Source organism: Episyrphus balteatus, chromosome 2, assembly GCF_945859705.1.
Source record: "Episyrphus balteatus chromosome 2, idEpiBalt1.1, whole genome shotgun sequence".
NCBI lineage: Eukaryota > Metazoa > Arthropoda > Insecta > Diptera > Syrphidae > Episyrphus > Episyrphus balteatus.
In genome coordinates, this window is record NC_079135.1 from 27,239,525 (window position 1) to 27,264,143 (window position 24,619).

Consider the following 24,619-nt stretch of genomic DNA (forward strand, 5'->3'; position numbering starts at 1 on the left):
TGGTTATACACCTTCGTTACGACGTTTTAATGAAGATGTGAAAAATCGACATTGATATCGTGCCGGCGTTAGAAGTTATATAGGTCAAAAGGTCACGAAAATCAGTTTTTCGCATATATCTCGCGACGTGTTGCTCAAAGGTCAATAGGGGTCTGTAGTAAAATTATTTGTCATAAAATTATCTACAAATATTGCCTTATGCATTTTTCTGTAAAATCAACTGTTTTCGAAATAGACGCTACCATTTTTTTTGGAAAATTCAAAGACAAAGATGTTAAATGATTCCGTCAGACTTGCTTTTTTGATTTTGTGTTCATCTTACGTTCGCTTAAACCATAAATAAAGAAAATATGAGGTATTGATCTAACCAAAAAACATTAGAATAAATTGAGAAATGTTCACTGCAATGAATATAAATTCACTTTTCACACAGGTTAAATTTTTTTTATAAATGAATCATTATTTTCAAAACACGATAAGTCCATGATTTTAAATTTTGCAGGAGAAGAAAAAAACGTTCTATTTTCTTTTGATGTGTGTAGCAAAATTTATAAAAAATAAATTTTGTAGAACTTTTGGCTAGGTACAAAATACCGTTTCGTTTTTAATTTTTGGAGCGATAGTTCAAAAGATAAAAAATAAAAACGCTTTTGGACTTATCATACTTTAAAATATACGGATGTGAAATTACTTTTAAAATGGGTACACAATTTTGCTTTCATCTCCAGTCTATCACAAAATTGTATTTGAGATTAAAATATAATGTATATATAATGTCCGGAGTGCTTCTTTAACTTTAAAGAAGCTTTAAACTTAAGATTTTCAGCCAGTAGCTTAATATAGCATTTACACATAAAAAAGCTGTTGTTTATTTTCAAAAGATGATAAGTCCGGGACTTATCCCATTTTTGATACTAAAAAAATATTTCGCTTAGCTGTAAAATCGGATATAGATGGATTAGATATTACATTATTTTGAAGATAGACGTGGTTATCCCTAGAGTAAAAATTTAGTCAAAAAAACGAATTTTGAAAAAAAGTGGACTTATCATGTTTTGAAAATAAATGATTCAAATGCACTCAGCGAAGCGGGTGGGGCTAGCTAGTAGTTTATATAATCTCAAAGAAATCTATTTTATCAATATTTTCTTCAAAACAGCTTTGACAATTGACATACTATTTTTGTTGATATTATTCCAGATATCAAAATGAATTCCGATTTGAATCATTTAAGGTCTAGAAATTCATCATTCATATTGATATTATTTCTGGACCATTTATAGTCCAGACAAAATAAACATAAAAAAGAGCAAACCCAGAAATAATTCGCATAGGGCTGAAAATTGGTACAGAGTCAAAAATTTAGGTTTTTTATATATAGCCTTGAAACGGGAGAAGCTATCAAAAAAAAGTATATTGATGACTTGTAGGTTTTGTAATTCCCTAAAAAAATGTTGCGACACTTTTTTTTTACAAGATATAGTTTAGAAGATATCGTGGTTTTAAAACGTGTCAAATGTCAAAAATATCGGTTTTTTGCCTATTACTCTTAAACTATGAGTCCTATCAAAAATTTGTCTTTGAGAAACTGGTAGATAATTTGCTTTTTTATATTACCAATTCTTTTTTTTTTTTTTTTAAGTATATTTTCGATATTTAACACATTTTAAAACCACGATATCTTCAAAACTATGTCTCGTAGAAAAAAAGTGTCAAGTGTCATAACATTTTTTTTGGGGAATTACAAAACCTACAAGTCGTCCATATACTTTTTTTTGATAGCTTCTCCCGTTTCAAGGTTATATATGTATAAAAAACCTAAATTTTCTACATTAAAACTTGAATAACTTTTTATGCACACATGGGACTTGTGGGGACTTTACTTTAATCGACATTTAAATGCTCTGTACCAATTTTCAGCCCTATGTGAATTATTTCTGGGTTGAATGTCTAATTTGTCTGGACTATTAAGGCGTTTTGAAGCTTTGTATCACTGCCATTTTTAGTTTTTCTTTTGAAGTTTGGCAGTAAATTGAAGAATACACTTTTTTGTTTTTTGTGCTCTGCCCGTTTATAAACCCATAAATGATAAATAAAATGCAAATTTTATCAAAGCTTTTTCGAATAATTTGAATTTGAAATTTCTATTCTCATTATTTTGACCCTAAACATATTTTTCTAATTTGTTTGTAGATTTATAGATTTATATGCTATTTTGGTCAATTTGATTTTAAATGCAAATGAAAATAAAACTTTATTTCATCTTTTTCACAACGTTTTGTCGTAATTCACGACTTCTTCAGGGTTTTTTATTGATTTTAAATTTAACATTATGAAAAATTGTATTTTATACAATTCATTCTATTATTAATTATTTTTTTTAGCTAACTTTTTGTTTAATCTTACCATGTGTCATTTTTCAAACATCACATGAATTCATTCATACGTCATTTTCGTCATTATTTGAAGTCAAACTTTTGTGTACTTCAAATTTACAGACATACTTTTTCCTAAGCTTTCTAGAATCCCTTCATTCATCACGCCAGAAACCTAAAAACTACAAGTAATTAGTCGACAGCAAAAAGTTTTCTAATTAAACTAACTCAAAATATGTAGTTCTTCATTCCAAAAAAAAAAGAAACCTCATCATAACCATAACTCTAATTGAATGGACTTGATGCACATTTGTTGTTGACATTTAATTCCATTTTACTATTAATATTTTTTCCTTTTCTATATTTCTCTGTCTCTCTTTTTCTCTCTGGAAAACAATTAATTACACAATTTTTGAAAGTCAATTTCTCTAAAATACCCAAAACAACTGGTGTATAAGCCAAAATATAAATAAACACAAACAAAAAAAAAAAAATAAAACTCTAAATGAAAAATACCAAAAACAACCGCAAAACAAAAAACAATTACAAAATTCCAAAATATACTTTCAGTTTTTTTTTTTTTTTTGTTAACTGAACATTCAGTGGTGGAAAGTTCTATTTTCTAAGCATATCTATGTTTTTTATAGAAGAATTTCTTCTATCTAAATTCTCATCCAACAGGACTTATTAAATAAAACAATTTTAGCTAGAAATTGCCTCAAGTGCGAAAAACTGGGGGTTTTTGAAAATTATTTTTAACTATATTAGAATTTTCAAACGATTTCAAAATTATATCTGTGGAATAACTATACTTTTCGAAGAACATCCTTTCGATGGAATTCCGCCTTCCTTGACGTCAAGGACTTTTAATTTAGTTTAACTCGCAGTTTCCTGCAATCCTGAAAATTACTACACCTAGAACCTTTTTCAAATTAAATCACAGGATAGTCTGAAATATTAACTTTTATGTCCTTCGATGCTATAGAAAGGACTTGAGGCAATAAAATTCAATAATTCTTAATGAAAAACCGCCATTAAAACATAAATATTGGATCAAAAAAAAAAATTCTTGAAAGAAAAACCAAGACAAAAAAAAAACAAATTTCCGTCATCGGGATATCAAAAGAAAAAGAATAAAGAAGCCAGGAAAGATGAGAGTTTCCTTACGTGTCGACTGGTGTGTGTGTTTGATAAGTTGGTGTGAATGTTTGTGGCCTTATTCTATCTTCCTGTTGCGATAAAATTGCAATTTGCTTGGTCCTTCTTCATCTAACTGTGCGCGATGATAACCACAAATTACCCAGTCAAAGCCGATCGATAGGAAACCGACATTTTATAGGGCAATCAAGATGGATATTTGCTTTTCCTTCCAATCTGTAAAAAAGGAAGAAGGCAAAACCCGCATTCATTTTTGTTTGTATTCAAAAAAAAGGAAGAAGAGAAAAAAATTTATATAACACAACGGTTCCGAGAAAATAAAAACAAATACCTATAGGAGAAATATAAACATTTTGCTCATTCTCATTTCAGATGCCTCACCGGAACTGCTTTATTGGTTTTCAGAGCAAACGTTGCAGCCGGGACCGACAGTTTCATTGAAATGCGTGGCAACAGGGAATCCACTTCCTCAATTTACATGGTCCCTGGACGGATTTCCGGTAAATATATAAAACTATGAGTTGAGGGTTCTTGTAATATTAATCGATTTTACGCGCCAGTCTGTCTGTCCGACTGTCAGAATTTGTATATTGCTTGTTTAAGCCTAATATGTTAGATTTATTGTATATTTGTTTGATTTTTTTTTCAAAACCTCTGATTTTAATTGCAAATTTCCGGTGTTTTTCTTCTTTTTTTTTTTTTTGTTGTTGTTTTATTTATTTTCAAACATGCCTTCGGCTGGACTCTGCTTTTGGCTTTTGGATCGACGTTATTGTAACCAATCTGATGATGTGTAATGGATTTTTGTTGTTGTTGTTGTTGTTGATTTTTTTCCGAAATCTGTTCTACCATCCACCATTACATGGATATTGACCACTTGTTGAATATATTGTACCAATGATGTTGCTGTTGCATACATACATGCATATATAGATACCGGATAATTCGAGATTCCTTGTTGGGCAATATGTAACGATACATGACGATGTCATCAGTCATGTCAATGTGTCAAATGTCAAGGAAGAGGATGGTGGCGAATATACATGCACAGCACAGAATGCTATTGGCAAGTAAGTATATGGAAGAAGAACATTTACATATATGTATATGTAACTAGTTGACTTTTTAATTAAATGATTACAGGTTTTATTGAAATGAGTTAACTGGAAATTGAGTTTGGATGTAATTTTTTTTTTTTTTTTTTGAAAAAGAACCATGGGGGAACAACTATCTGTTGGACAGTTCAATTCTTGTTTGCAGGAACTTTTAGTTCTGTCAAAATTTTTGTTTTTTTTTTTTTGGTTAAAAAATTCACAATTCGTAGAATTAGAAAGCACAACCTTTCGATTATAAAAGTTATTCCAGTTCAACTGTTTCCTAGAAATAAAAATATTTTTTCGAAATTACCAGATATGACATTTTCAATTTGTATATAATATTTGACATGTTCATTTTGCGGAAGAATTCTGAGAATGGTTTATCGATATATCAATCAAAATTAAAAGAATTTAACTTAAACCCCATGCTAATAGAAATATACAAATTAAACTATTTCAAACTTATTTTACTTAAAAAAATAATTTTTATTTTATTTTCTCATAATATTTCTTACGTCTACGAGTTACAATTTCTAACTAAACTAACTTAATGGATAAAGCCTAAGCGAAACCTTCTTTCAATTTATAATTTGATGACTCTGTTGTTTTTACTTCACACAGTCCAGACTGCAACGTATGGCAGAAGTATGTTGCTGTTGGTCATTGCACTCGTGGCTTGTGCAATGCATTTGATATCCGGTGACCTCGAACCCATATAGAGGTAATGCTTGACCAACAAAAATATTTCAACAAATGTGGAGTTAACTCCTCCACCCTTAAATTCGAACGTCCTCGTTCGATGACCTTAGGTGGTTTGCAATGTCTTCAATTCCAATTACTATTGTTTTCGTTCTTTCAGCTGGTTTTGGTACTGATATGATTTCATCTTGTGGATCTTCTCTTTTCCAGATCTTACATGATTTTGCTGTTGATCGTATTATTTTGAAAAAGGCGAACATCGTTGCTAAGGTTGCTAACGTTGATAATAACAACATGAAGATGGTTTTTCTTTGGCTCGCTATCTCTAATTTCTTGATGTATAGGGTGTTGTTTGCTTCTATTTCTCTTATCATTTCTAGTGATAAAAGTTCTTCGATATGTGGCTTATTGGCAGATGGTTGGAGTAATGCGGGCAGGGGGTTATGATCCGTCTTTTCAGATGCTGAGAACTTATACCGTCCTACTCGGATGGTTGCGTTACTAAAATGAATTATGTAAGTTCCATTGAGTGGAATTTCTTTCTCATTGACTTCAATAGTGCTATCGAACTGATTAAGTAAGATGATTCCGGGTGTGATTTCTTCTATGGAAGGGACGTGTTGATTGTTTACGTAGTTGCATGAAGGTTTTTCGCTTGATAGTAAATGGCTTATACAATTATCTTCACTTATATCTATAATAGAATTCTGTTTACAAATTGAAAGTTTATCATAAGTTTTACATTGATTTGTTATGCCGTACATAATTTTTTTACATTGTAATATTTCTTTATAATTTAATTTTATTATGTTTCTTTGTCTTTTAACTGGTTTAATTAATAATTTGTTACATGTTTCTGGGCTAGTAATAGGTAGGCTTAAAATGTATAACAATAATGTATTATTTGAGGCTATTTTTACATCGGCAAATTCAACTGCTTCTATTACATTGTTGTAAGGCATATTTTCTTCATTTATAATTTGTTCGATTGATTGTATTTCAGAATTAGATAAAATATAGGTGTTTATTACACCAGTTTTTGCCCATTGCATGGCGTACTCAATATTAATAATTTCTTCTCTTAACATATCTAATTTAAATTTCAAGTTTAAGAATAGTTCATGCTTAATATCTACACTTCGCGTCACTTGAATAGAAACAACATTTTTTCTTTAGAAAATAGCGATTGGCGCTTTGGTGAGGTAACTTAGTAGATTTTTGGTTTTGCATTTTCAAAGAGGAACTTTTAACAAACAATGTAGTAAAAACAAAAAACCCAAAACAGAAACCGTATGGCTTCTAGTTGCGTTTTTTCGCATTACCTCACAAAAAACAGTGTTTTTTTTGCGTCACTTGAATAGAAACAAGCTGTTAAATTAGATAAAAATGATGAAAAATCATGGAAAACACTAATTATAGTAAAGCAATATTAAGCTTTGACATTATTTGAACATTATAATTAATTATGGGCTACGAGCTACCAATATGCACCACAGAAAATGCATAAATAGCAGCTTACATTAGAAATGCACCTGCACTATGCAAAATCGAGAAAGATATTGGAAAATTTGCCAAATTTGGATGAGATAATTTTTAAAATATCGTAAACTAGTGATCAAATCAAAAAATAAGACAGGTGAGACCCAAGTCACGAGCAGAGAAAAAAATAACTAAAAAACTGGCTGCAATTTTCTTCTCTTTGCCGCTAAAATCGGTCAAAAACGTGGTGTTAGTGCGATGGAAACGTGTTGGTTTGTTCCATCCTGGAAGTTATAAAAGGTGCACAACATTAAAAAAGCCTCAAAATGCAAAATAACAACATTTTAAGTTGTACTAAGATTACAAAAAAGTTAACTATTTTATAGTTGCATTCGAACTGAAAAGTAGTGAGGTAAAGAGTGGTTTTTTAAAGGAAAACATACCAACTCAGATGGACCACGTTAATATTAGCCCTATTTCATTGGTTTATAAAAGAATAACCTTTATGGCATCGCCAATAAAGGGCACTAAAATGTGTTATAGTAATACGCTTTGTTTTTATGATGTGCAATAGCAAAATTGAAGCTTCACGCTTCAAAAACAGATGCTTACTTTTACAAAGAAATAATGGTAGAAGCTCTTGACAAGTTTAGGAACGTGGAAGAACAACCGTCTTAGAGATTGCACAAGGATAGTTCAAGAAAAAACAACGCAATAAAAACAAAACAGATGCATTCCGGATAAAAACGAAAGTTTATTTCACTTATTCAATCCTTAAATTGTAGAAAATGTCATTTTCTTAATTTGTAAGAAGTTACCAAACACTTTTATCACTTTCTCCAATTAGGTCCACGATTGTGTACAGTAGAAGTGCATTTTCAATGTTAAATTCTATTTATGCATTTTCTGTGGTGCCTATTGGTAGCTCGTAGCCCATAATTGGTTATAATGTGCAAATAATGTCAAAGCTTAATATTGCTTTACTATAATTAGTGTTTTCCATGATTTTTCATCATTTTTATCTAATTTAAGAGCTTGTTTCTATTCAAGTGACGCAAAAAAAAACACTGTTTTTTTGTGAGGTAATGCGAAAAAACGCAACTAGAAGCCATACGGTTTATGTTTTGGGTTTTTTGTTTTTACAACATTGTTTGTTAAAAGTTCCTCTTTGAAAATGCAAAACCAAAAATCTACTAAGTTACCTCACCAAAGCGCCAATCGCTATTTTCTAAAGAAAAAATGTTGTTTCTATTCAAGTGACGCGAAGTGTATGTCTGATTTTCTTATTATTTCGTTTGTTGCGTTACTTATTTCGTTTATTTTAACTAAAAGTAAATTATTAATTATTCTTTGTTGATTATTATTTGAAAGTACATTGTTTATTTTTTCATTTATTATTTGGAAATCATGTTTGTCAGGGGTTCCTGCGATCCATTTGAATGCTGAACCAATTAGTTCTATAGATCGCTTGTTTCGAGGATTAGGGGAAAGGCGGTTGAGGTGAGTTTGTATTTGTTGTATTTCGTAGGATAAGAATGGGAACATAGGAATGTTAGAATTTGGAACGTTGGAAAATTCTTGTATTTTTTTCTGGATAGCACTCAGGCTTCTTCTATAAAGATCCATGTCTATGACATGTATCAGTTTGAAGTTCCCTGTTTGAACTTTCACATTTCCCGAGTTGATGGCTATGAGTTGGGAGTTCGTATAGTCAAGGATTTTGACGCTGGCATTTGTGGTACAGAGGTATACCTACCAAAAACCTAAAGGGAAGGAGAGGAAATTAATTTTTAATTAAACTTTTGTGTATGGTTTTTCCTGATTTTGTAACGACAGTTGAGTTCTTATTTTCTTTTACTATTTCTTTTCTATACTTGGGAGATAGTTTATTTCCTAATCTCTTGTTGACTTTTACGTAAATAATTTCTCCAATGGAAAAGTCTCTAACAACGGTTTTCTTTTTGTTATGGTATTCTAAGTCGGAGTCTTGTTTTTCTTTAATTTTCTGTGTTGTTCTTTCTCTTTCTTTTTCAAGTTGTTCCGGATTATTTGCTAGATCTCTTGCGAAAAATATGTCAATGGGTTTTTTGCCTGTAGTCGAGTGTATGGAATTATTATATTCAAATATTGATTTGTCAAGAAGTTCTGAAAATGTAAAGTGTGGGTTTTGAGATTTCAAGCATCGAATTACTTCGGAAAGTGTAGAGTGGAAACGTTCTATTTGTCCGTTTGCTGTACTCGTATATGGAGGTGTTTTAAAAACGTTTATATTGAAAAAGTTTTCTACCATGAAAAGAACCGAATTCGAGTTTAAGGATTTTTCGTTATCTACGACAATACTTTGTGGAACTCCAAAGGATAGTATTAATTCTCTTAGAGGTTGTTTTATGTCCTCAGCGGATCTTGATTTTAGGATTCTTACTAAAGCATATTTTGAAAACTTATCAATAGCTGTCAGGATAACTCGTTTGTTTGTAAAATAGATATCTATGTGTAATATTTGTCCAGGGTATGTAGGTATGGGGGTTGCTTGGATCATGGGTTTGGAAGGGTGTCTGTCGTATTTATGTTCTTTGCATGTTATACAGTTTTTTGTTATCTTTTCGACTTTACGACGCATTTGAGGAAAATAAAATTTGCTCAAGATCTGTAATTTATTTTCTTTACTATTTCTATGTGCACGGTTATGTTCTTTGATTATTTCAGATTCTTGTTGTTCTTCATCTACTAAGTCTCTGACAATTTTTCTAGCAAATCTAGTTCTATATTGTTTGAAATGAATAGGATAAATTTCTTGAATTTGGCCTAAGATTCTTTCACTTGTCTGTAAGCCATTGATGACAGATGGATTAAGGTAGCGTTTTAGGATTTCAATTATTTTTTCGTTAGAAAATTCTGGTTCTATTATTGTGTGTCGGTGGTATGTTGGAAATATAATTTCAAATTTGTAAGAAGCTTGAGTACCTTCTGATAGGATGATCTGATTTTTGAAGACATTTACAGGTTCATCTGCGAATTGAATGAGGTTCTGACTAGAACTCTCATCACTGTGTTGAGTAATAGTCAATGTGTTAACATTGCTGTCTACTGGTGGTCTAGATAGAGCGTCAGCTACAACGTTGGTTCTACCAGGTTTATATTTTATTTTATGTTTGTATTCTTCAAGTATGTTCTTCCAACGTTTAAGCTTTTGGTTGTTATTTTTATTGCTTAGAGCGTAAGTCAGTGGTTGATGGTCGTTGTAAATTGTAACAATTGCTGAACCGTAAAGGTAATTTCTAAGAGAATCAAGTGCCCATATGATGGCCAACATCTCTTTTTCGTTGGTTGCTAAATTTTCTTCGGATGGCGAAAGAACTCGAGAGATAAACGTTATAGGTCTACCTTCTTGTTCTAGTACTGCACCTATAGCGTAGTTAGAAGCATCCGTTGTAAGATGGAACTCTTTTTTAAAGTCAGGAAATGTAAGGATTACATCTTCTGAGATAAGGGAATTTTTTATTTTCTGGAACGCTTCAAGGGCTTCATTGTCGAGGTGTATAATTTTTTTGCTGGAAGCTTGTTTGGACACTCGTCCATCTTCCCCTCTTAAAAGGGCTGTCAGGGGTTTCGCAAGTTTTGCGTAGTCCTTAATGAACCTTTAAGATTGTTATAAATGTTGAGAATCCTCTCAACACTTTTTCTCCAAGAACTATATTCGCCAGGGTTTCCTGAGAATTCCCTTAGTGTTCGTACCACATCAGGTACTTTGTCGAGATCATTTAGATTCCCGGAAAATTGAGCATCAATAGTTTGCTCTATACCCTTGTAAAAGTTGGCATGAGGATTTATAATTGTTTGAACTATGTCTTTGCACTGTTCCTTACACACTCTTGAAACTATATTTGTAACCAGATTTTCGAGCTCTGCTGTGGCAATAACTCTATTACTGTTATTTACGGTTGCACTTCCACTTGGAGGGGGCATATTAAGATTTGGAAATTGCAGCTGGATGCCGCTAAGGTCAGGGGGATTTGTATTATCGGTTGGATTTGGATTTTCAGTGTTAGGAAGGGGATACATGATTTGTTTAGCTTTAGAATGCTTTGATTTACCAATTTTGGTAGTAAAATTAATAAAGATTTTGGATTAAAAATTAAATTAAGTAATGGGAAAATTTCTTAAATTTAAAGAATTTAGTTAAAAAAAAAATTTTAATTCACTTTTTGATTTGAAATTGAAATAATGCAATGAAAAAATTTCTTAAATTTATAAAATTTTCTTAAATTTCTTAATTGACTAATGAATTTTAATTCACTTCTTAAATTTAAGTTCTTACAGTACTATAACTCGGAACATCCCACGCTGGTGAAAGGTTGGGTTTCTCTTTTGCCTAGGCTACTCGGGCAACTCTTTCACACTCCCTCGTGTTCTCGTCTCTCGATCGATTGACTGCGTTCCTTTGTTTTGTTTGTTTTATTCGGCTATTCACTCGCGGCGAGCTTATTAAGGTCGACTTACTGCATTAGTTCGAAAAAACCGTGTTGGGCGCCAATTAAACTATTTTAAACTTATTTTACTTAAAAAAATAATTTTTATTTTATTTTCTCATAATATTTCTTACGTCTACGAGTTACAATTTCTAACTAAACTAACTTAATGGATAAAGCCTAAGCGAAACCTTCTTTCAATTTATAATTTGATGACTCTGTTGTTTTTACTTCACACAGTCCAGACTGCAACGTATGGCAGAAGTATGTTGCTGTTGGTCATTGCACTCGTGGCTTGTGCAATGCATTTGATATCCGGTGACCTCGAACCCATATAGAGGTAATGCTTGACCAACAAAAATATTTCAACAAATGTGGAGTTAACTTACATGTGAAATAGAAAGTATAGGATTCAGAAAACAGAGTTTTATTTGCGCAAATTAGCAGACAAGATTTCTTAAAAAAAGTACACGACTTGCTCCAAGAAGTTCAAGTTGCTAAAATGTTTAAAACTTTTTATACCTATACCAATTTGGTAAATGTCGGTATGCCTACATATTTATGAAAAAAAAAAAACTTAAATAAAAATGAACATGAACAAAATTTCAAAAAATTCAATGTCTCGGTTTTGAAAAACTGATTTTTCTGTTACCTAGCAGTTTAAACTATCAAAGCCCGATGCACGAGTTGCCAAAACTTTGAAGTCGTTTTTTCTCAAAAGTACAATTTTACAGATTCAGCTTTGTGCCCGCGATATACAACTATAACGTTTTCAATTGGCAATCTGGAAGCAAAAAAAAAACAATATGAATGCGTTCAATTGGGCAATACTGACAGTTCTGATTCTGAAAAACAAAAAAGAGAATTTCTCTTCTCACTCACACATTCATAGATTTAAATGTCAAATGTCTCACTTGACCAAAAAACAAATGAAATTTGGCGCGAATACACATTTATGTGACACATTTCAAACTCAACCAATACATTTACACCAAACTTCAGATTCTTCGGAATAAAAAAAAACTTTTCAATTGGGATTCCGAATCAAAGAACAATTCCGGATTTCCAATTAAAAACGCCATTAGTATATGAAAGTCATACACACAAACAAAAAATGTAAAAAATCTACAAATCGAGATTATTAAGTTATAAGAGTCATCATTCCAAAATCAACCTTGTTTCTATAACTTTTTGTTACTGGATTATTACAAAAAGTTAGTCAAATATCATACCTTTAATTTTTTTTATCGAGAAAGGGACTAAAATTCACATTTTTTTTTTTATATATGGTCATAATTTTGAAAAAAAGATATAAAAATGTTAATGCAGAAAGTGTTTTGTTTTTTTGCTTAGAAGAAGTAGCATACATTATAGTTTCATAAAAAGTGATTATCTCAGTTCTCCGACTTTTTTTGGTGGTCATAAGCAGTGCATGTTGCTTACATGTAACATGGGAAAAACACATTAGTTTTGCTATTTATTATTTTGGAAAATAACTTTTTGCTATTCATATTTCTTAGTTGTCATGTTTTTGACCCGATAATACCGAAAACACATTTTTTAATATTGATTTTCATAGCTTGGGTTCGAAAGGGTTAACTTTAATGTTTTTTTGTAGGAAATCTCATCATTAAAAAAAAAAAATTTAAATACTGAATAAAAAGTAATACGTTTTGAAAAAACATCTTAATTAAAAATCAAGACCGCCCTATCAACTTCTGTTGATAATAAAACTATTTCTATCTTAAAATTTAGAATCTTTTTGCAATAATCACAAAAATCAAAATTTTCATCGGTTCCCAACTTTTATTACAAAAAAAAGAAAAAGTTAAGACTTTTAGGCCCAATTTATTGACTCTCCATTAAATTTAAAATCTTCATTAAAATCGTCATTTTAAAATTAAAAACAAAATTCATTTATTCAGTCTCTTTTAAGGATTTTTTTGAATTTTGACTTCATTAACTAATTGAGCATTAAATTTAAAACACTTTTTAATTAAAATGCCGAATTCGACCTTTTAAGAGGGATTTTTAGAGCAAATGGAGGTTTAAAACAGAATTTCTATTTATTCACTTTCCATTAGCGTCAAATGTCATTTCATTTATTATTTTATTAAAAAAAGTTTCAGTGCCAATTGACAATTAAAAATATATAAAACAGGCATAAATATGGACAAATAGAATGGTGAAAATGTGTTCAACCAATATCATAAGACCAACGTTTGGTAATTGTAATTGAATCATTTATTTTCAAAACATGATAAGTCCACTTTTTTTCAAAATTCGTTTTTTTGACTAAATTGTTATTCTAGGGATAACCACGTCTATCTTCAAAATAATGAAGTATCTACTCCATCTATATCCGATTTTACAGCTAAGCGAAATATTTTTTTAGTATCAAAAACAGGATAGGTCCCGGACTTATCATCTTTTGAAAATAAACAACAGCTTTTTTATGTGTAAATGCTATATTAAGCTACTGGCTGAAAATCTTAAGTTTAAAGTGTCTTAAAGAAGCACTCCGGACATTATATTTTAATCTCAAATACAATTTTGTGATAGACTGGGGATGAAAGCAAAATTGGGTACCCATTTTAAAACTAATTTCACATCCGTTTATTTTCAAAGTATGATAAGTCCAAAAGCGTTTTTATTTTTTATCTTTTGAACTATAGCTCCAAAAATTAAAAACGAAACGGTATTTTGTACCTAGGCAGAAGTTCTACAAAATATATTTTTTATAAATTTTGCTACATACATCAAAAGAAAATAGAACGTTTTTTTTCTTCTTCTGCAAAATTTAAAATCATGGACTTATCATGTTTTGAAAATAAATGATTCAATTGGTATAGTGCCTAGCCCACCTCAAATTTTTCGAACGGATGTTGAACAAAAAATATAGGAAAGTTTTGAATTAATTCTAAAACTTTATTTTAAATTCCGCGACTTTAATAAACACAATAGTTACAACATTCCTAAGAGCGTTGTTTTATGTAATAATAATGTAACGGTTATTATATTTTTGACAACAGATACTTAAATGAAATGTATTAAATGAAAATATCCATCTTAAAAGTATCTAAAGACGAGCTTTTTAATCGTTAAATACAAGAAAACAAAAAATAAATCTATTTGACATGACAAAATACTAGCTTTTGACAGATTTATTTTTCAAAATAAATTAAAAATCCTTGAGATTTTTTAACAGAGTTTTAAATTTAATGTTTCCATTAACAACAACGAATTTAACTAAAGACGAGTGAATAGAATATTTAATGGAATGTATGTACTTAATGGTTTAACTACGCCGTTAACTAAAGCGATAAAATTCGATATTTAATGGAGACTCAATAAATTGGCCCTTAAATATTTCATTTAAAAAAGTACAAATTTCTTTTCACACAAAACATGACGATTTGATGAAAAATCACAAAATTTACTATAACTTCTCTGGATTTCAACCAAACTATTGCTCATACTTACAGGCATAATCGATCTTACCAGAAGCCATTTATTTTATATTAAAAGTCCTGCCAATTTAATATTTTTTCATACAACATAGTAAAAAAACCATCTTGCCCTCATAAGCGGTCTTGCCCCCACTTCCCCTACTTAAAGTCACAATTAAAAATTGAAAATCTGTCAAATCGCAGACGAGTTTTAAAATTTCCTCTTTTACAGAGTCATGTAGTCGAAAAAACTCCAAAAATAAACTATAAAGTATGGCAACCCTATAACTTGACTTAAGTAAAATTTTTGTACAATCCAGCTGACAATAAAGTTTGACTAATTTACGTCAACTATCATCTGAAAATATATTTTCTTTTAATAATGACAAATGACAGTTACCTCAAATTAGTCAAATATTTTGTCAAGTCAAGATTTTATTTTGAGAAAAATCTTAACTTAAGTAACGAATGAATTTCGCCCTAAATTTCCATAAAACGGAAGGATTTTTTTTTTATTTTGAGATTTCAGTATTTAGTCCAATCTCAAAATATGTACATATGTACATATGTATCTTCAGAGAGAGAACAAACATCGACCTTGACTTTTTGGCGGTGCAGTTCTTTTTTAAATTTAACTCTTTTAAGGTATATTTGTTAGAAATAATAACACTGGTCAACAAAATTAAACTTTTTTTTTGTTACAGAAACCAAGGTATACTTTTCTATAGGATTTTGGTGTGCTAAGCTCGAATCCGAAGTCAAAAAAATTCTATCACATCACGTTTTTGAGATAGTCCCGTTAGAAAATCGAAAATTCCGCTTTTTACCAGTTTTCGAGATTATTTCTTAGCTTTTGGTTAGTTGTTTTAAATAAATTTGTAACGGTTTCTAGTAGAACTAAATCTTGTCTTTCTAAATCCGTTTAAATCTTTTAAAAATCTCTTTTCTTCTTTGAGAAATCTGAAGTTGAAATCAACGTGTTTGGTATATCTTATGTTCATTTACTTTTAATAGCGAATCTCGAAAAGTTCTTTGCCAATCGCTTTCAAATTTTGACACAACGTTTCGTTTACATTCCATTAAGTTCTTGTCTTGTTTTTAACAAGAAAAAAATTATATTTTTCTCACTAGTAATTATTTAGTATAACTTATCTGACACAGTCACGCTTTGATGTATCTCACCGCGATTCACCACTTTCGCAGATATAAAAACTTGCAAGATTCAAAATAGAACGTTGTGTCAAAATTTGAAAGCGATTGGCAAAGAACTTTTTGAGATTCGCTATTAAAAGTAAATAAACATAAGATATACCAAACACGTTGATTTCAACTTCAGATTTCTCAACGAAGAAAAGAAATTTTTAAAAGATTTAAACGGATTTAGAAAGACAAGATTTAGTTTTACTAGAAACCGTTACAAATTTATTTAAAACAAATAACCAAAAGCTAAGAAATAATCTCGAAAACTGGTAAAAAGCGGCATTTTCGATTTTCTAACGGGATTATCTCAAAAACGTGATGTGATAGAATTGTTCTGACTCCAGATTCGAGCTCAGCACCCAAAAAACCTATAGAAAAGTATGTCTTGATGTCTGTAACAAAAACCTTGTTGACCAGTGTAATCATCTACGTGGGCTTGAGGTCAATTTTGTTACTTATGGATCTTAAGCTTTCCTTCAAGAGTAATGTTTGAGCGTAAAGAGGTTTCTTAAACTTGTAATTGCAGCTGGATATTCTGTTTTTTATTTTTATAATATTTTAAAATTCATATTGAAGTCATGAAAAGGACGTTTCAATCGATCGAAATTTCAAAAAATTCATAATAATGTCCTCAAGCCCACGTAGGGGATTATTATTTGTAACAAAAAAAGAGGTTGTCTGTAAAGCCGGTACGGACGATGATTTTACGTGATAACGTCGTAAGAAAACAGGTTGTGTGCTTTTAAAATGAGCCATTTGAAGGGTTTATTTATTTCAAACAATCATAATTTACAAGAAAAAGCTAAAAAAAATATCTTTTTTTTTTTCTCATTATATTATTTTTTTTTTTATTTTAAAAGCTCACAAAAAAAATTATACCATTAAAAAGCCAAATACTTCTTCTAAATAATAAAACCATTTTTAAATTTTTACAATGAGCAAAAAGTATTAAAATAATTTATTTAAAACAATCATTTTCATCAAAAAAAAGCAAAGAAAACATGTAAATTTGTCTTCTCACGCTATTAAATCCATTTTTTTTTTAACAATCTATACAAATTTTTACACCATCTGAAATTGTCTTAGCTAAAAATATATATATAGATGAAGTCTATGAGACATCTACAAAAAGAGCTAGAATTTTTTAAACTCGATGAAATTTCATAAAAAAAAGCAAAAAAACATTTATTTTTATGTTCTCATGCTATTAAATGAATTTTTTCCCTAACAACCTATAAAAACCCTTATCTCAAATTATGTTTACGAAAATGATTGAAATTTCGCACACATATAGTCGCAATCATGGTCTATCATTACTCCATATATATAATATTCCTCTATCTATTAAAGAAAAAAAGGTAAAAATAAAAAACGATGAAAATCGGTTAAAAACGGCCAAAAAACCTGTTTTTTTAAAACTTATTTTTCTCCGTATTCAGTCAAAACTCTTTTAACGATTCCAATTTTAATGCACATGTATGCGCATTTATCAGCCCTACATGTCCCATATAACTTGAGATTTTTTGAACGCTCCAAAAAAAAGCTAATAATCAAAAACTACCCAAAAATACCCCTAAAAACGTAGGTATTTTTCAAAAATTCATATTTCGAAACGCAGAGTGTTGGAAAAAAATCCGTATGAGACGCCTAATATTTTTTTCCTTCATCTTTAACCTGGCACCTTTAGAATTGTCAAAAAAAATTTCCCCTACCCATAATCAATATTTTGTCATACCCACAACACCTGATCAACGTTCAAACAAAACGTTATAGCGGAGTTCCAGAATTTTTTAGAATTTTTTCTTAAATGCAGTTATCCTTAAATCAATCTCTTCTATCTATAACAAAAAGAATCAATTCTCTACGACCACGCGTTTAGATTTTAGCCCGAATTTCATCTTTCCGTTTTACCCCTGTTTACCCTATTAAATGACGGAATTTTTAAAAATCCTTCATTTGGATAAGGCTTTAGATAATTATCTTTCAAATAAGCGTTAGGAGATTTTTGTATCTCTAATAGTTTATTTTTAATTTTGAATTTAAATTTTTTGCCGCACTGCAAAAGTGCGAGAGTGTAACGCTAGAAAATGGCGTCACTTTTTTGTGGTGGCTGCCATGGTTCATCGATTTATAAGACGTTATCACGTCAAAAGGTCACGAAGATAGAAATAATTTATATTTGTTAGGTTCATTCAAATTAAATTTAAATAGTGATTAAATTTTTTAGCAAAGGTCCACTGGGTTAATTTTTATTTATGAATCATTAAAGTTTTTTCAATAGAAGCAATTTTACACATACGCCACAGTGACCGTTTGAGTTAAAGCTCTTAAAATTGGTATTTTTTCATTACAGGACTATGTTACCATATACATAGGTTACTGATATACAATATAGCCAGCAAATTTGTGGATGTCGGTCTTTAAGGATTCAAAGAATTCAATATGGCTTATCGAAATTATAATTTCCCTGAAAATCAATTCTATTTTTATTAAATTCTTCCTGTGAATTTATCTTTGACACTTTACTCCGAACTTATTTTAATCATCAATCGAGAGTTTTCTTTTCAATTGAACGTTTTTTTGTTGATGTATTCCGATGAAAGTTCATTTTAACATCATTTTTTTATATGCAAATCAATTTTTTCCATAGAAAAAAAAATATACCTATCTGATATGAACCCTTTTATTTTCAATACAAAAAAAGTATTATCCCTTAACAATAATATATTGATACTAAATGACATATTGAAGCAACAGGTAAATTACCAAATATCAACATGATTCTCCTAATTTAATTTCCGAAAATGATCCTGATGTCTTTTTGTTTATGTTTCCTTTCCCTTCTCATAATAAACTAAATATTTTGTTACTTTTGAAAGTCTTGGGTGGGTGGTGATGTGTGTCTGTCAACATTTATCGTCCATCCTCACCAATGAACAAATTCACACAAAATTGTATCAATCACACTTCATAAACCTTGAACTTAACAGAAAAGAAAATGAATAACATTTTGTCAGGAAAAATCGACAAGGGTAAGAAAACCAAAAAAATAAAGAAAAAGAAAACGACTTCTTTACCACTAAATGGTGCCTTACAAAAAAGGATATAAAATTTCTTATGCCACTTTATTTTTATTTCGTTGCGTCTTGATATCGTTTTGTTGGTTTTTTTTTTCGTTCTTTATTAATATTTTTTTTTTCGTTCTTTGTATCTTTTCAGAGTGTCACACAGTGCTAAAGTAAATATTTATGGTCTTCCATATATTCGGGAAATGCCAAAAATAACAGGAATATCGGGAAGCGATTTGATAGTTAAATGTCCTGTCGCTGGATATCCTATTGATAAGATCCACTGGGAAAGGGGTAAGTTTATGTGTTATTTTTGGAGGGAGTTGGTGGGTGTTAAGAAAATAAAGATACGACAGGGGTTTAGAGAATGGAGTATGCATAAAAAATTCACAGACAAAAAAGAAAATAAGCACAAAACAAAATGCTTTTTTATGCTCGCATAAGCAGAATTTCCTTCCTTCGTTTTTTTTTTTTTGACGTTGGTTGTTGATTCTAAAGGACATATAGCTACTCCTCGTACCTTCATAATTTTAATATTTTTTCTTTATGCGCATAGTTTCGCTTTTTTTTTTTCTTTCTTCTTTTTATTCTTTTGCTTTTTTTGTTAGCTTTCTCTGTTTTTTTTTTTTTATTTTTTATGCTTTGTTATAGCATTTGCCAGGGTCTTTTGTTTAATTTTCAACAAATGTTTCAGATATTTTTAAGAGGGGTCGGGTTATGAAAGAGGGCGGACATGATGACGACAACGACAACGACGACGTTGTGTCGGTCAGGACTCAGGGCATGCAGAGCATATATCCTCTTTTTATATTGACATAACTAGCATTGTATGAATTTATTTTTTTTTTGTTCTTCTTTTATATTATATTTTGTTTAAATTATTTTGCTAAGAGCTATCAGGTTTGTTTCCATATTAATTATGATTTTTTTAGAGTAATTTTTTGTTAAATACAGAATAGAGAGATGGTGATGGGGTATTATATTGTTTCTGGGTATTCATTGTTTTTATAGTTGGCAGGAATTTATTAATTTTATGTTTTTTTGTATTTTTTATCTAAGCTTTGTGAAGGGAGTATGATCATAAATATTATATTAGAGCTGTCTAATAAAAATAAAATTAAAAAAAAAAATGTGTTATTTTAGAAAAGACGATAACATTGTTAATATGTATAAAATTTGACAGTTTTTTGTCCAAAATTTGTATGTGAAAAAGTATTATTCTTGTAGCAAATTACCTGGGGGCTTATAAAACAATGGCAGAATAAACAAAATGTTTCCAAATATGAAAAACTGAATTAGCGTTTATCTACTTTTTTTTTTTTTTTTTAGCGGAACAATAAGTTTGCGAACACTTTAAAAATTATTGTTTTAACATTGTTAAGCATTTTATAAATTCAACGTTTCTTATTTAAAAAAAAAAATGAACATTTGCTTTAACCCTCTACTGCATGAATTAATATTAGCGGACGAAAAAATTAAAAAATGCTTTACATGGGTTCTTTGGGTTGTTTCAAAACGGTTTTCATTAAAATTTTTTTTTTTAAATAATTTGTTTAAAAAATTTGTTTATAAGCCAAATTTGGCTTCGTATGCATTTAGGGGTAAGAAATTTTACTAATTTTATTTATTCAGATTATGTAAAGAATACAATTGAAAATATCAAAAGATAAATATTTATCATTTAAAAACAAAATAATGTAAAATAAATACATTGCATTACAAAAAGTTAAGAATTAATTCAAATTTGGCTCATTTTAAGCCATGGAACCGAGAAAAGCAATTTGTTTTTTCCGTTAAATATATTTTTTTCTAGTTCACATTCTTTCCACTGTCGAAGTAAGTCTTGCTCCAACATTTTCACCCACTCCCAGATCTTACAAAAGCTAAGAAGTAATAAAATTATTGAAAAATATTATAGGTGAGCCCCCCTTTCCCTGAAATTTGTGTGGTTACGCCGCCGGAAATGGGGTTAACATGTGAAAAATGTCTCTAAAAGCGAAGGGACTCCATTTCTGAATAAAACATAGATTCCAAGCAAAATAACAATGTAAAGGAACAAAATTTTCCAACAAAAAAGTTTTACATATTGTGTAGATTTACAACCCCTGAATGCATACGAAGCCAAATATGGCTTCCCTACTTTTTGCCCTCCCAAGACCAGGCCAATAACTTTTTTTCAAAAAAAATTGGTTCATAGCATACACAATTAGACAATCGATCCTAAATAAATTTTTAATTCCACTTTACTTTCCAAAGAAACGCAGTTATTAACACTTAAAGTATGAATATATTCTACACTTTCGATTTCAATGCACACGACTGATCGACTCACCTGTGATCATAAAATACACCTATATTTTGTGCCGGACATACGAAAAAACTATCTCTATGGGTTCTCAGAAACATAAAGAAGAGGATTGTATTGAATCTTTACCATTTTTTTGTGACAGAGAAGAGCAAAGTGCTTTCAAACTGACAAAACCATATTTGGCTTCGTATGCAGTAGAGGGTTAATTTTTTGAGTACTTCAATTGTAGCTGAACAAATTCAAATAATGTTGATTTGTAAGAATCTAGCCTAGGTAAAATGTACAAAAAAGCCAAATTGTTCTAAAATACAATTCTCTGTATTGTGTCGTAAGGAATATTTACACCAAAGTTCATAAGAAAATCTAAACTGCGTTTTAAGTTAGTTAAGGTCAAAAGTTAAAGATACATTTTTTTTAATGTAACTTTCACGAGCAAATCTTAAAGAATTTTGTACCTTTTTTTCCCCGAAGATAAACGTTAACTGTCGAAAATATCGGTATAATTTATAAACCACTTGGTTTGCTACAAAAAATATTTACGTTTTTGCTCTTCAAAGACCGATAGTATCGCTTCTTCTATGCGGATTACTAGTATCAGTAGGTATAATAAAAAATACGAGTTTTTATTTTACTAAGTCAAAGCAAAAGCTCAAAAGTTTCTCAACAAATGAAATAAATGTTCCCAAAGTTCAAACCCCCTATCATTTACCCGTGCCGAGTTTTTTTTTTAACGTATTCATGCAAAATATCGATAGTTTTTATTCGATTTGCTTTCCACTAAAAATAAAATAAAAATATGTATATTATCTGGAAATAAAAAAGATTTGCATTCAAAAAATATTTATTGCAACAGATATTTTTATTGCAAATACAAATATTTTGCATTAAAAATTTATTGCAAATGCAAAATTTTCTACATTGAAAAAAAAAATAAATCAATGGGAAATGTGAGCACTAAGTTTTATCGAATTTCTTACAATGTTAACTAATTTGCATTACAATAACTATTTCAACTACAATATTGAAATTTGACGAATATTAAAACAATATTTAATGCTCACATTTTGGATTGATTTTTTTTTTCAATGCAGAAAACTTTTTATTTGCAAAAAAAATTTTCCATGCAAATTTACTTAAAGTGCAATAACATTTTTGTAAGCAATTTTTTTTTATTTGCAATAAATATTTTTTTTTTTTAAAGTTCAAATGCATTTTTTTAATTGATATTTTTATAACCATGCATGGTGATTTGAAGTGTTTTTTTCTAAAAAAAAATAGTTCAAATTGTAAAAGTTAATAGAAAATTTTAAAATTTGTAAATGGCTTAAGAACTAAAAGTAGTACACGAAAAATTTATTTTTAATTTTTGTAAATAATATTTAACCAATCAAAAACAACCTTCAATTTTTTTTTCATGATATTTTCAGTTATTTTTTACTGACTTAACATTATTTAAAAAAAAAAACAATCCTTGAAAAAATCTATTTTACCTGGGATAATAAATTGAATCGAAAATGTCTCAACTCAATCAGTTGGAAAGTTTTTGACAGAAATATACACAAAAATAAATAACTTTAAAGCTACAGATTTTCTTCGACGATTAACTTTTTTTAAATAAAAAAAAAACAATTTTTAGAGTTTTAATTTTCTTAACGTTAAATTGGAGCCGTTTTGGAAAAAACGTATACAAAATTGTATACAAAATTGTTTAAATATCTTTAAAAAATAAAATGCACTACTGGGTCGCACGTACTTGCTCTTGTAGTTTACAGTATCTTTATCTTAAATGGCTATTGGAAATTTAAGATTTTATTTAGTGTCGAGAAAAAAAAATCGAAAGTTTAAAAATTAAATTAAAATTTTTTTTTTCAAAAATGTTTTTAAAAATATTTTTTTTTTTACATTTTATACTTCAAAATGATGTCTGTAAATTTTTAATAAAATTAACTTATGCTTTGGTGAAATATATGAACTTAAAAAACATGTCAATTTTTGAAAAACGGCAACGCAATATTTCCGTTCTCCGCATTTTTTGAGAAAAACTAAAAACGCAGTTTTGTTAGAATCAATAATTCTATTACGTATACCAAATTTAATTAAAATCGTTAGAGCCGTTTTCGAGAAAGTTGCAATACCTCGAAAACATTATATGGGAGATATGCGTTAAAAAGGAGATATTAAAAAAATAAAAAAAAACTATCCTAGGGAATAACCTAAAAAGCATCTGTACCAAGTTTCAAGCAAATCCATTAATCCGTTTAGGCCCTAGCTCGATGTACAGATGGACGCACAGACGCACACACGCACAGACCGACGGACGGCATGACGAAAACCACTTTTTTGATCTTCTCCATCATCGTAATGTTGGTTTTCTCAAATTTTTTTTTTCTAGACGAAACCAATACTTGCCCTATAGAGCAAGTAAAAATTGTTGGAGGTGTTATTTTTGAGAAATTATAATTGAACCTTAACAAAATTTGTTGAAAATTGAAATATTTTTTTTTAATTCAAAAATGATTTTTCTTAAATGCACTTAATTTTAAGATAAGGTTCTTTTTTGCTTCTACACAGAAAATAAATTCGTTTGAAGTCCATTTAATTGTTTATAGGAGAAAGTCAAAAATTAATAATCGAGAACCATTAATAATGGAAATTACTGTTAAAAATAATGATTACAAAAATATAATTTTTATTTAAAAAGTTAGGACCTTATGAGAGACAGTTCACTTTTTTTTTTTTCAAAATCGTTTTATTTTGATCTTATAACAAGTGCCTACCGACCGACCGACAGACAGACTCACAAACATACTCACAGATAGACAGACAGAATTGCGTGGTTTGTATGAAAATGAACTTAGTGAATCGATTTGGGAATAGTTTATTATTTTGTTGCTATTTTGTTTCTAATTTGTTACAGCATTTATGATTTTGTTGCTCCGGGTGCTTCGCTAAGTTGTTTGTAATAGAAAAAACAAATATCTGTTGAAAATTCCAACCTTTCAAAGCTGTAATTTGTGAAGACATTAATTCCATAGTATTTTATGTTGTTGTACATTTAATAATTTGGATTTTGTAGATTATATTCCAAATAGTGACTATTCAAACTTAAAAGGGAATAAAACACTTTAGCAATGAGAAAGTTCAGAAATAAAGTTTGAAACATATTAAAGTTGAATGAATTGGGCCAGGTGGGATTTAAGGTCTGCCATCATTATTTATAATTTTAATAAACTTTAGTTTTTTTCTATGTTTTAATTTCAATTATAAAATTATGGCAAACATTTCCAGCATCAAAAAACAAACTTCTATTATCCTTT

At 29.5% G+C, this 24,619-nt stretch overlaps 1 protein-coding gene across 2 annotated transcripts in view; it reads left to right on the forward strand.

Moving 5' to 3' along the window:
- The window catches only part of LOC129912644 (cell adhesion molecule Dscam2), a 151,617-nt gene that overhangs the window by 97,311 nt on the left and 29,687 nt on the right, over positions 1 to 24,619 (forward strand). For both annotated transcript variants that reach the window (XM_055990983.1, XM_055990984.1), the window contains exons 13-15: positions 3,906 to 4,033; positions 4,467 to 4,603; positions 19,146 to 19,288. In XM_055990983.1, coding sequence (XP_055846958.1) covers positions 3,906 to 4,033; positions 4,467 to 4,603; positions 19,146 to 19,288 — 408 coding nt within the window. The remainder of the gene's footprint in view (positions 1 to 3,905; positions 4,034 to 4,466; positions 4,604 to 19,145; positions 19,289 to 24,619) is intronic.